This window comes from Anabrus simplex, chromosome 2 (assembly GCF_040414725.1).
Source record: "Anabrus simplex isolate iqAnaSimp1 chromosome 2, ASM4041472v1, whole genome shotgun sequence".
NCBI classification, from domain to species: Eukaryota; Metazoa; Arthropoda; class Insecta; order Orthoptera; family Tettigoniidae; genus Anabrus; species Anabrus simplex.
The window spans coordinates 728,806,161-728,820,667 of record NC_090266.1 but is presented as its reverse complement, the minus strand read 5'-3'; the positions used below and the strand labels follow the sequence as shown (position 1 = coordinate 728,820,667).

The 14,507-nt window shown below is 41.0% G+C and overlaps 1 protein-coding gene across 8 annotated transcripts in view; it reads right to left on the bottom strand.

The window, feature by feature from the left end:
- Positions 1-14,507, bottom strand: part of LOC136864408 (atrophin-1) — a 755,035-nt gene that overhangs the window by 221,294 nt on the left and 519,234 nt on the right. For 6 of the 8 annotated variants that reach the window (XM_068226264.1, XM_068226266.1, XM_068226270.1 and 3 more), the window contains one exon: positions 10,901-11,062. In XM_068226264.1, the coding sequence (XP_068082365.1) occupies positions 10,901-11,062 (162 nt within the window). The remainder of the gene's footprint in view (positions 1-10,900; positions 11,063-14,507) is intronic. The other 2 variants (XM_068226271.1, XM_068226265.1) reach the window with 1 other exon arrangement.

Genomic DNA, 14,507 nt, shown 5'->3' with positions numbered 1-14,507 from the left:
GCCTACGATAACGTTTATGCGCGCGACGGCTTTCTTTGATAGCTGTTGCAATTTCTTCGTTCCACCAAGGAAACGAGTTTTCGGCGACAAGTCCCTGAAAAGGAGGGAACAGACATCTCAGCAGCAGCAAGAAAAACTTGTGTTATGTAAGTTATTTTGCCGTCTATGGTCCGCCTAGTCTCATTGTTAAAGACAGCTAGTGATGTGAACTTTGGCCAATCAGCATGTTTAAGGATCCATCGAGGAGGAGCCTCAACGGATTTTTGTTTCTACAAAGTAAGAATAATGGTAAAATGGTCACTGTCCCAGAGATCATTGTGTGTATTCCACCGAAACAGCAGAACCAACATTCGGCTGCATAGACTTACAGCTATGCGAGAGTATGTGCCATAACGTACACTGAAATGAGTTGGTTAACCTGTGTTCAAAATACATAAATGCAGCTCTGTTACCAATGTTTCCAACTCCCTTCCCCAGGGGCAAGGCATTTCAGAGCCCCATATGGGGTGATGGGCGTTAAAATCGCCCAATGAGAGGAAGGGAGGTGGAAGCTGATCTGTAAGATCAGCGACATCATTTATGTTAAGAGGCTGGCCTGATGGAAAATGAACATTACACACTGTTGCTATGACAGGCAGCGGTACCTGCACCGCAACTGCTTCCAGTGGGGTTCCTAGAGGAACTTCTTCACTCTAAGTATCAGAACAAACAAAAATACCCACGCCACCGGACTCCCGGTGAGCATAATGTCGTTCTGTCGAGTATAGTCTGAAATTTCGCAAGACCATAAGATGACCTGAGGCCTATTCCACAAAAGTATGGTCTTGTATATTATAAGTTAGTATTGGTTCTTGTAATGTATGGAGTTGTACATTTCTGTTCCACAAAAGATTGAAAGTTTCTTGTACATTACCAGTGAATTGTTATAAGTTTTACAAGTGACGACATATCAATAAACATACTATGTCATAGCATGAACCAGCTCTTTATCTTCGTATTCCATTTGTTGAATTAGGTTATGCTTGCCTCATTTATCGCAATATCGTATTTTAAGGTAAGTTATGCAGCAAAGATTCACAGAAATCTAATATTTCTGTGAATTTCTTAATACTATAATGTTATTTTTCAGTTTATTTCTTTGATGATAGGAAATTACTCCGTTATTATCACCCATTTTGTTCTTCCATGATCCTCGCATATATTCCATGATAGTCTGACATACCCTGGTCTGTCATTAGGAATCAGATGCCGCTAATAATGATATTTGGCTGCCATACTTAATTGTTATGAAATTGCATACTCTGCATGAATTTTTAAAATGGTGTCAAGAGAAACGAAGTTATTCATTTTGTAGGAAATAGAAAGAAGGAAAAATATTCCTTTTGGTGCATTCAACGAGAGTCTGAAAAACCAAGACAAAATAAATGGTTGGATGGAAATATTTGACTTGGGAAAAGCTCATGGAGCTTTTGAGGGGAAAAGTTGGACGTATGTAAGAGATATACTGCTCATTAATGATTCCAGGAATGTCCTCCTTGGAACATGTTTGTTCAGTATTTTCAGGCCAACGAACAATTTGAGGAAATTTTATATCATTTACTGCAGCTACCACAGAATGTATTGACCTACAGACCGAAGATTTTGCCATCCCATGCATATCTGTAATACCATGGTACTGACCACCATTTCCTAGCCAATCTAGTGTTGTTAGTAACTGTTCTTTAGCAGAGAGAGTTTTATTTCTGTTCGTAGGATGTTTTAACCTATACCCAATATCAAAAGTTCTTTCACTTGTACTTAACCTAAAATGCTCACTGTATTCAAATACAGTGTTAAACTGGAAATTTATTCTTTCCCTATACAGACGGTAGTTTTCATTTTCATCACCATCACTATCACTAGTGATCACTAATGTATCTGAAATAAGTATATTTAAATAGCACTAATACATTTATATATTATTGTCCTTTAACCGGTAAAGAATACTTCCAAATTCACTAGTAAGTTACAAGTACTAGTACTTTCGTGGAACAACCACAAAAATTCACTGGTAATTTGTAAGTATGAGTAGTAAAGTACAACTGTAGAAAATTCTTTTGTGGAACAGAAACTCGGGTATTTGTACTAGTTACTAGAGAATTTACTTGTAATGTACAAGACCATGCTTTTGTGGAATAGGACCCTGGTGTGAGGTTTGTCTCCTGAATACAGACTATACTCACCGTGAACTCACTAATGAGCTGGCGTAGCTCAGCAAGATGCCTGTCATAACCATTACAGTTCCACTGTAACAGTGATATAGTGCGGACTAAAAGAGTGTGTGTTAGGTTCTGAGCGAAAAAATGCTCTTAAACCTAAACGTTATCAATATCAACATCTACATCCGTAGATGTAGATGATAGCTCGGCGTCATCCCGTCAATCGAGAGATGGTGGGACTGACGCCCAGAACTTCGACGCTTTCCGGGCGGCGGGATGTCCCCCTACGAGGGGAGCGCACAGGTTTCGGAGCAGGCGTACCTGCTGGTGCAGACTCATACCCTCCAGTTCGAGGGCATGATTTCCCCTTCGCAGGAGAAGTGTGGGAGCGCCCGATAAGGGCATTCATCTTCTCCACCTTCTTTTCATGTTTAGAAGGGCTGCAATATAGTTTTCCAGCCCTGGTCGACGATGCTGCCTCCACTGGCTTGGGCACGGCTTTTGTCGACCTCTGACAGGGTAGGGTGGGGTGGGGTGGGGTGGGGTGGGGGGCACCTGAACTACCCCCCCCCCCCTGCTGAGCCACCTTAGGAGTCCCAGCCAGCACAGACTTCTTTGTAGTTGAAGGTAGGGTGCCGCCCCCCCCCCCCCCTCGAGCTTTTACTCCTTGTGGCTGTGTTCGCAGGAGAAACAGCCGCCTTGGGCGAAGCAATCTGAACAGATTTCGACGATATAAACAATGAAATTGGAAGACTCTACGCCATCTTCGTATAGTCAAACTTGGCAGGTGCATTCATAGCATTGAACATAAGGCGCGCTTCCTGGTAGGAAAGACCATCCAGGGTCTTGATCTCCTGGATCATCTTCTCACCAAGATATACCGGACAGTTCCGATCTCAGGGCGAGTGAAGACCAGGGCAGATAGTGCACCTGTAAGGAGTTGAGCACTCCTCCACGTCGTGAGCTCCTCTGCCACAAGTACCACATACAGACGGATTTGAGCAACGGGATACCATGCGCCCGAACATCTGGCATTGATAGCAGCACATGGGAGGCGGGATGTATGGCCTTACTTTGCAATGATAGGTTGTTACCTTGACTTTTCCTGGCAACACTGACAGTTTGAAGGAGACAATGAATGCACCCATGGCAAAATCCTCACCGTTGTGCGCGCAATGCGCCGGACATGTGTCATGCCATGGTGCTTCATGTCTTCCATCAACTCATCGTCAGTGTTCAAGATGAGATCACGGTGGAAGATAGCTCCATGAAGCAGATTCAAGGTCTTCTGCTCTTCCACTTTGACGCGAATATCACCAAAGTGATCGCACTTGAGCAACAGATCAGCTTGCACGGCAGTGCGCCTCTTTAGCAACAAACTACTGTTGCTCATTTTTTCCAGGTCTTCCAGTTTGCCGTAGACACCTTCTATGTGCCTGCTAAACAAAATAGATTTTACCAGCTTGAAGTCTCTCCCATCAGTTCTGGTAGCAATGAGAAACCTAGGGAAGCTGGATCCCATGCCTTCATGCTGCGCTTGTTCCCAGGGGATTGAACCCTTCAAGGAATCACAAGTTACAGACTTCTCTCTGTTATGGTCTGGGGTGCATTTTTCTGGTATGGAATGGGCCGCCTAGTTGTTCTGGAAGAGACTTTGAATGGTACGCAGTATGTTGAGCTGCTCGGAGACCATCTCCACCCATTTTTGGCCTTCCAGCGCCCAGACGGTTCTGCGGTGTTTCAAGATGATAACGCGCCACCACATCACTCCCTCGTCACCCGGGAATGGTTCCAGGAACATGCAGCAGAGGTCCAACAACTGCCATGGCCACCCAGGAGCCCTGAAATGAACCCTATCAAGCATATCTGGGATGTCCTGGAACGCAGGCTGTGTGCCATGGATCCTGCACCCACGAACAGACCAGCATTGGCGGCCACTCTGCAAGCGATTTGGTGCCAGCTGCGTCCAGAGGACTACCAGGGACTTGTCGACTCACTTCCACGGAGTCTCACTGCAGTTCGCAGGGCCAGAAGAGGTCCGACGCGCTATTAGGTGACTATCCCATGACATTTGCTAAGTCAGTGTAGTTTGTGTAGAACAAGATAGCATTAAATATAAGAGGGTGGACAAATAGCGAGAACAGGTGGTACCTATTTTGGAGAAATACACACCAAAGTATACATTTGATATGGATGAAACAACATTGTCCTTTAATGCTCAACCAAACAGAACACATGCCGGGAAAGATTATGGGTGTCATGGCATTAAGGCATTTAAAGACAGACGAACAGTGATGCTGTGTTGTAATGAAGATGGGAATGAGAAGCTGGATCCTATAGATGAAAATTTGAAAAGCCCCACTGCTTTAAAGGAATAGGACAATTTCCCTGCAACTATAAATGTGATAAAAATATGTGGATGGCAGGGAAGGTATGTCATAAGTGGCTGATCACCTCGGACTGAAAAATGGGCCGTCAGAACAGAGAAACTATTCTCCTATTGGATAACTATGCAGCCCAAAACCACTAAGGTCTAAAACTAAAAAATATTCACCTTCTCTACTTGCCAGCACATATTACTATTTATATGCAACCTTTGGATCACAGCATCATCTACTGTCTAAAATGCGCAGACAAAAAATGGTAGATGTGTTTCTTGCTTAGAAAAATATCACCCTAGTCTGACATAACAAACTGGAATGCAATGGACACAATGCGGAGTGTTGCTTTAGCTTGGGAGACTATTATGTCCCCTGAAATCGAAAGCTGTTTTCCCAATGGAGGCTTCACTACTAATGCTCTGGAAGAAACAGTCATGAAGATTGCTGTAACAACTGGGAAGAGTTATATTACTACTTGGATTTTGAAGAAAATTTCAGACTTCATCAATACCAACCAGCTAATATACTGGTGTCAGAAATAGTCATGGGCACCCCTAATGTGATAGCAGATGAATGTGAGAGGCTGGATATAGAAGCAGTAGAAGAAGAAATGCTGCTGATTTAGAATCTCTTCCAAACTGACAACCATCAAAAGATGCAATGGCAGCATTGTCAGTTTTGGACAGCCATAAGTGGAAGCAATGCTGACGAGAAAATACTAAATGCAATGGATATATTAAAACATTTTGTTTCAAAAGTGTCCCAGAATTCATTAAAGCAGTGCTCCACTGATTTCTATTTTAAGAAACATTAAATGTATTTTTTGTAGTGGCAGTTACTTACTTTGCTCTTTACCAGGTTCAGTGAAAGTTTTGAATATGTCCGTTATCAACATTAATTAGGCTAAAGCTGTATTGTTTGAAAGGATAATGTATTCACTGATTCTTTTAATGGCAAAGAGGATATAAAAAGCAACATTTTATAGCATTATTTAAAAAAAATAGCATTCACAAGCTATAACCAGTTTTTGCTATTTTATTAGGCCCACTTGAAGGGGTAAATTCAATTTTAAAAATTAGGCTGATATATGATAATACTGATTTTTTTAAGTGCCTAACATCTAGGTCATCAGCGCTTATGGTATGACATGAAACAAAATGTAATGATAATTAAAATTTTAAGATTCATCCACTGACTAGAATTTAGAAAGTGATAATGAAGAATGAATAGGAATTTAAAATAATTAGTGGATCTAATTCGCAATGCCATCCTTTCTTATAAAATTATGTAAAAATAGATTGAAAGTAAAATCATATATATAATTCAAATTAAAATAGCACATTAAAATACGCAAAAACTAACTAAAATAGACTCAATACAATAAAAGAGAGTTAAGAGTAAAATTAAAATCTAAAAACGCATTTAAAAAATGCACTTTTATACACTATAAAACAGGCAAATAATCCTCATAAAACAGATGACGAGGTCTGTTGATTGCTGGTCATTTAGTAGGATAAGGGAGATGGTATCCACAAGTCAGACTATGGCGCAGATCGGCCAAGTCCACGCACTCCATAAGAATGTGTACCATGGTAAGATGACTGCCGTAAGTACACACTGGGGAGGGGCTTCTCCCTTGAGTAAGTAGGAGTGCGTTGCTATAGCTTGGCCGATCCGAAGACAATGTAATATCATTGCTTCTCTCCAAGAAACCCGAAGGGAAGTCAACCTTCGTAGTTCCTTTTAGTGTTATCATTTTATATTTATATCTTCCTAAAGGATATAACCAAATGTCTCAGCTGAGAACACACATCACTAGCTGGAACCTCGTAAGTCAAAAGGGGCAATGTGACTGCCACCTTGGAAGCCCTATCAACTAACTCGTTTCCCTTTACACCCATTTGGCTTGGGAGCCAGAAGAACATGATTCTGGTACTAGCACCACAACACCCGTCCAGCAGGTCCTGGATCCGCTGCATTAGAAGGTGCCGAGGGAAACATACGTCAATAGATTGTAGCGAGCTCAAGGAGTCAGTACACAGCAGAAACTGCTGGCGTTCACTGGAGAGAACCTACTGCACAGCTTTCCAGAAGAGGAAAAAGAAACCGGTTAGTATCGACAACGAATGCACAGCCTATTTTCACTTCTATCCTTGAACCATCCATGTAAACAATTCCTGAATCTGGATACCGGCAAACAACAGACAAGAAGAGCCTCCGATACATGGAGGGGTCCGTGTTATCTTTTGGGACGGTATGCAGATCCAGGATTATTTCAGGTCGTCATATTAACCATGGAGGTTTCTTACTTGTTCGTCTAACAGGACAAGGAACTGAAGGTACATCTTACAATCTGTGAAAGTTATCCAAACATATACCAACCGGCCGTGTTGCTCGTGGACAAGCAGTGTACAGCCGACGGCTTCCACTTTGAAAAATGCAGGGATAGCTTGGGTGAAGTGGCATCTGTTGCAAATTTGCAGCATAGGACAACATTATTTATCGGCCCCTGTTATAAATGCAGCACATCAGATTCGGCAAGCAGGCTAGCAATGGGTCTTGTACAGAATGCTCCCGTCGTCAACCGAACTCCGCCAGAGTGATATAAAAGTACACTTGCTGACAGAGAAAGTGAGCGTCCCCCAGAAGGTATAGTTGCTCACAAGTGAGAGAATAGGATAGGATATGCAACATGTCTGTGCCAAGTTACGTTCTACTTTGTTGTACTTATATGAACACAGAACATGGCTTCTTAAGTCATAACATAACCGTCCAGTGGCCACATTTGTCGTAATGTATGCTCTATATTTTGCCCAACGGTCATGTGATAGTTTTGTGAAGTGCCTCTGAAGGTGCAGGCTCTGTCAACCGAGGGGGGTAGCCATACGTGCTAAATTGAGAGTTCTTTCGCTTGCCTCAGAGTTGACGCAGAGTTCAAGAGTTCCAGTCTCAAAAGAGTAAAATATTTTTAGGTTTATTCATACAACAACTTATATGGGGAGTTATGTAACTTCCTTTCTTTCATCATGCCAATGTTGATGGTGAGAGAGCTTATTTGTGACTCTGAAAAGGGCTGTTGGAGGGTCCACACCACTGCTGTGCGTGACCTCTTTCAAGTGCGTGGTCTTGGAATGTATTAGGGAAGAGGCATACAACACCTTCCATCTCTTCCCAGGCCTCAATGACAACATCCCAGAAAGCATCTTTCATATTTTAGCTGGATCAGACCAGGTCTCCAACATTATTCTCTTTGAACTGACCCACATGTTTTCAATGGGATTCATGTCTGCACCACTAGAACAGTCAATGAGCTTGACCTGGCCTCACCTTGCAAACTTCTTCCTGAACCAATTGAGACATATGTATTGGAGACAGGTCTTGCTGAAATTGCATAACACCAGCAGGATGAAGCATCCACTAGGAAGGGATCATAATATTCTCAAAAATGTTCATATATTGTCTGGCGGTGAGACGTAGCTGATTGCATGCAACAGTCCTATCCCTTGAGAGCTGTTCCAACTTCAACATGCAACAGATACATAGCCAGAGTGCTGATGCTCGGCCACAGATGTGGAATTGGGAGCCAAATGGGTGAAACGGTACCGACCCGTCATTTGTTGAGGAAAACATGCTCTTGTCGGAGAACATGACATTCCACTAATCACATTGCACGTCGTCCTAGGTGAACGCAAGGTGATGCACCCTCAGCTCATCGGTAAGCTTTTCGTTCCTTAGCAGCTCACTGGGATTGTAACCCTGCCCCATTCAGGTGTCTCAAAACCATCCTCAAGCTGCTGGGAAAACGAGCGGCCTGGTAGCTGCACAGAATTCATGAATAGGGTCGAATGCGCCTCAGCAATCAAATGATCGTTCTGTTCCCAGTTAAAGATCTGCCACGAACGCAAACCACTCCGTCGGCTTACACCTCCTGATTCTGAAACACATTTTATCCAACATGTCGCCGTACTCTGCGGGATGCTGTACCGTCATCCAGCCTCTGCTGCAGCTAGATTTCCTTGTTCAGTGGCAGTAACTACCTGCTAACGGATGTGAGGTCTCAGGTGTGTGTTCGTTGGTGGCAGAATGACCTACCTAGGTGTAATACGCTTGGCGGGATCATTCTGCAATCTGGCTGGTTTGTCCACTGTTGATGCTGGCGGAGTGAAATAAAAGAACATCCCAGAGCAGATTGATACCAGTCACCTTCCCACTGAGAACCTTAGTCTATACCCACTGGGCTACTGCGCTTTATGAAAAGGCATGCATAACACACCTATTAGTCTACATGCTACCATTCACGTTGCTCGTATTTAAGGCCGTTTACAAGAAATTAGGGTATGAACTTCATGTTACCAGGCGAATTGGTCGTGTGGTTAGAGGAGCGCGGCTGTGAGCTTGCATCCGGGAGATAGTGGGTTCGAATCCCACTGTAGAAGATGGTTTTCAGTGGTTTCCCATTTTCACACCAGGCAAACGCTGGGGCTGTACCTTAATTAAGGCCACGGCTGCTTCCTTCCAAAGCCTAGGCCTTTCCTATCCCACCGTCGCCATAAGACCTATCTGTGTTGGTGTGATGTAAAGCCACTAGCAAAAAGAAAATCAACATCACAACTTCATGTTAATTGGTCCGTACTGAACTGTGATTACATTAATAGTTAAATAAATTTTATCAGTTCCACATTTCAATACAAAGTTTTCCAATGTGTTTACCTTACAAGTTAATTTAATTTGGTAATAGTTTTGACCTAAGGTCAAGGTCATCAACAGCCATAACAAAAATTATACAATATACCAAACAGACCAAAAACAATGTAAAATACAATGACATTAAAATGAACACGTGAGAGTTAAAATTAGACAGATTTTTTCATATTTTAGTGCATCATTACAAAGTTAAAACTAAAGATAAAGGGTGGTTACAATGAAATTAATTTTTTTTAAATTGTGCACACAATGCATTAAAATAAGGCAATTGGATGCCGCTAAGGCATGTTTCTAGTTAATTGATCTTGATGCTGAAGAAGATTCTTAAGTATTGCATTCCATTATAAAGTTCTCATTGTGACATTTAAGATTAAGTTGTGCACATAGAATGATTAATGTTAAAACAAAGTACATTGATGCCGTTAATAAATTTCCAGTTGATGTTCTTAACGCTGAGGGCATATGTTGCGCATGAAGGTCAGATTAATTCTAAGATGCAGGTGGTAAAGATTTGCAGTTCAATGACGAATAAGCGAGAGAAGTGATGATTATGGACTCATACTGGAATTAACTTGAAACTGAAAGGGGAAGTTGGGGATCCAGGCGAAATCCTGTCCCACCTCCGCTTTGTCCAGCACAATTTCAATAGTGTTATTATTACAAATATATTTTTATAAAATATATTATTACATATTATTATTAACATCGTCATCACCATGCAGGAGGTAAATAAGTAATCTGTATTGCTATCGAGTGGCTGCACACCCAAGTTCGAATCAGAGTCGGGTCAGCACACGAGGTAGACTAATCCCGCCGTCAATAGTATTTGCTCAGAAATGCTTATAAACAGACAGAATCATATTTCTCTCGCTGGACGTAAAAATCTTGCGTTTCTTCTTCAACTGACAAGAGCCTGGTGAATTTTTGTTCGGACCCATTGCACAATAATATCCAATAACGAGTAAGAAGAAACCTACAGACGTACAAGAGACTACAAGAATTATGAATTAGGACACAATACACACGTACACTGTTTATGTAAAAGCGAAGGACTCTGATAAAATTCACTCACTGCTGTTTTCAACAGACTATGATTGGAACTGCTCCCTCATGTTCAAGACATCCACTGAGTGAGTAAGTAAGTAAGTACGGCAGTTCTGCATTGATGGCACCATTTCCAAAACTCACGCTGAGTAGCGCGTCCCCCTTGCCCCCTAACCTACCATGTGACAACACCGTAGGTGCTTCCCCTGACGCCCGCGTCATTCCCTGGTCTATACGCTCACTTCCACTTTAGTCTGCTCGAAAGGTGGTCTGGAGAATAGTTTGGAAGTATTCTTGTTCATAAACAAAACAAAATTTCCAACCGTCAGTGGTGGAGTTTGATCCTCAATCTAGAGTATAGAGCAAGAGTGTTTAACCATCAGCACAATCAGCCAGTCATCCCAATGAATCTATTATATAGAGAAATTAAAGGAAATCATTCAGAAAACAGCAATTTAATGTAGTAAGACAACAAGAACACACACAAGATAATCAGAGCAACTGCTAACTATAACAGAACTAGAATACTAGAAACTTTATAATTGGTATGTGCTCAAAGGCAGAATTATGTACATTTGGTACCTTCGATGTAGTTCCAGCCAGTGAGGATCGAGAGGGTTTGCCATTCGTGGCCCAGCACCAGCATTCTTCATAAGTTCATCCTTCAGTTCACGTTCTCGTAACTCTCGAATCTCGCGTTCCCGTTTCTCCCGCTCCAAGTGCTCCAATTCTAACCTAAAATGTTGAAGATTCACATAAAGTAGCCCACTACTGGCAATATACATATTTATGCATAATTGTTATGGTAGGGATGCTTTTCTGCACCAAGCATGCAACTCCACAAGACCCCTGTTACTTTCTTTGCAGGTTCATCTCTTATTCTGAAACTGATAAATACAAAGTCTGACCAAGTTTACATGAATTTACTATGAATTTTGTAATTTCTTCATTATGTGTACCAATCTGATATAGTTTCCACAGATTAGTACCAATAAATGACTATTCAGGGTTTCTTTAATTTGTGAAAAGCTAAAATTTATCAGCCTTTACAAATATACACTGTAATTGGTTTGAATACCGACCTTGTCTGCAAAATAACTTGCAGAATACTGCTGAACAGTTAAAACAGATTCATTAAAAATGGAGTCATACTTTCCAGCATCAACTTAGTTATGTAACTTTAATAGTGTGCTTTTTATTCCTTGTTTAATAAGAAAAGGTTGTTACGAATATCTCACATTTGCCTCGGGTGGATATCAAAATATGACTGACGACCCTGCAATGGAAATCAGCTTTACGAACAGGAACCTGGAATGTAAGAACCCTGTATAAACCTGGATCCTTCAAAATCCTCAGTCAACAGCTAGAGAAGTATAGAGTGGGAATTGCTGCAATTCAAGAGACTAGATCATTAGGTAATGGTATACAGGACAGGGAGAAATATACACTTTTTAACCTGTAGCTTACACAGTGAAATAAATTTACACAACTTAAACTTATGGTTCCCAGGGACCCAAGGGCAAATTTATCTTTTTTCCTCGCAAAGCACAACTTTCCAGATACTTTCTACAATTTCAGGAGTTATAACACTCAATCTGGAATGAAAATATAGAGTTTATATTTCCTTCTCTTTTCACATTTTTTTTAAAAATCAATTTTTACATTACACATTCATTTTGAAAACCATGCCCATAAAAAATTCACTTCCTGGAGTCATTTGTTGATTGAAATTCATATTATTTACAAAATTTTAACGCAAGTTTTAGATTGTCTTTGAAATAACCCAGTATATCTCAAGAAAAAAATTTCACAAACGTTTTCTTCATACTATAAATTATTACATTTCAATGTATGCTTGAAGTGTTCTCACAACAGTGTTGATATACAGACAACCAATGAGAAAAGCAAAACAAATAAACATGAAAGTAGTGATATTGGAATATGAATAACAAAACCAATTTGAAAATATCTTCACATTTAAGCGCACTATGAACAAATCACAGTTCCACAAGACCCGCAGAGTGGAGTTTCCCACTTGCCACATGCTCGGCAGGCTTTTCTGTGTTTCTTTACTGACATTGGGAACATCTTTTTCTCTTTGATTTTTCTGGCTTGGGTGGCACCTTACGGCTCCTCTTTACCCAAACAGTGGAATACCATACCTCGTAAATTCCGTGGGAGTCTCGAGTTTATGGCTCTCTCTTCCAGGAGTGGAGAGATCAGCTGCTTTCCCAACTGCAGCAAAAATGACCTGCGTTGTGTATCCCTTTTTCTTGGCAGAATACCATTGTAAATTACATGAGCATTTCAACCATAAAATGAACTTGATGGTGTGTTTTGATCGCTTTCCGTATACACCTGATCCTCACTTTCAGAACTTTCACAACTGTTGGATTTATGTTCACTGAATTCACACTCACTCTCACAGTCCGAAATGTCACTTATACCCTCCTCTAATAAAACACGAACTTCATCATTAGTTAGTGTCATTATATGCCCCACATTTACGGATGACACACATTTACGGAATGTCTCTTAACTTACACAGATGGGTCCAAGGGACCCGAACACTTTAATTGCGCACACAAGGAAACTGTAAACATGTCAGCCGCTGTCAAGGTCAGACAGAGGACTGAGAGAGAGGAAAGTACAGAGATGTTAAGCGCAGTGCGGCCAATGTATGAAAATGTATTCACGCAAGAAAATAGTCTTGGATCCCAGGGACCCAACCATGTAAGTTACGGGTTAAGAGTGGTAAAGAAACTGGGCCCCATGAATTTAGTACTGCATTTTGTGTCCAAAATTCACTAGTATCATCAGTGCTGTCCTTTGAACGTGTGAATGAAAAACTATGTTATTTGACGGTATATTCTAAATGGTTTAACGTAACACTGGTGAACTGCCATGCCCCCACAAACGACAAGGATGATCAAGTTAAAGACTCCTTTTATGAGGATTTGTTAGAACTGTGGAATAAATTACCCAAACATGATGTCAAAATGATTTGGGGTGATTTCAATGCAAAAGTTGGAAAGGAAGAAATGTTTGTGCCAATAATAGGAAGAGAAAATCTGCATGACAAAAGCAATGATAATTCCATCAGAATAATCAATTTCACTACGTCCACAAACATGAATGTGCGGAGTACCATTTTCCCACATAAACAAATACATAAGGAAACATGGTATTCATGTAACGGCAAAACTGCCAATGAGGTAGATCATGTACTAAGTGTTAACAGGCATAGAAGCTCCATAACTGATATCAGAGCTTACATAGGAGCTGAGATAGGATCTGATCACAATATGATAATAGCTTCTGTTAAAATTAAATTGAAAACCTCTTGTAAGTCACAGATTGAGGAAAGATGCGAAGTTGATACTCAGAAATTGAAGCAGGATGATGAAAGATTAAAGTATAATGTGAAAATTGCAAACAGATCTGATATTCTGGGAGAAGATCCTACAGAAGACACTGATGAAACAAATGACGAAGTTTGTGAATGAATGTGGAATAACGCGAAACAAATCATGACAACAGTAGCAATGAAAGTGATACCAAAAGGTGTTAGTAAGAAAAAGAAATGGTTCGATGAGGCATGTCAAGATGCAGTTAATGAAGTGGCAATATGGCGTAATAAGTGGCTGCAGTCTAATAAGATTGTAGATGTTGAGGAACTGTACAGAGAAAAACAGAAAGAATGTAGTAAATAAGATTGTAGATTGTTGACGTTGAGGAACTATACAGAGAAAAACAGAAAGAATGGAGTACATTAATTTGAAATGAAACACTTTTGGCTTTACGTCGCACCGACACAGATGATCTTACGGCGACCATGGGACAGGAAAGGGCTAAGATTGGAAAGGAAGCGGCCGTGGCCTTAATTAAAGTACAGCCCTAGCATCTCCCTAGTGTGAAAATGGGAAACCATGGAAAACCATCTTCAGGGCTGCCAACAGTGGGGTTCGAACCCACTATCTCCCAAATACTGGATACTGGCCGCACTTAAGCGACTGCAGCTATCGAGCTCGGTGAATTAATTTGTAAAAGAGAATAAAAAGTCTACCTGAGACGACAAACAGAATTAATCCAAGATGACTACAGAAACAGGAACATCTGCAAGTTGTATGGAACTGTCAACACAATTAAAAATGGATTTCAACCAAGATCAAGTATTATA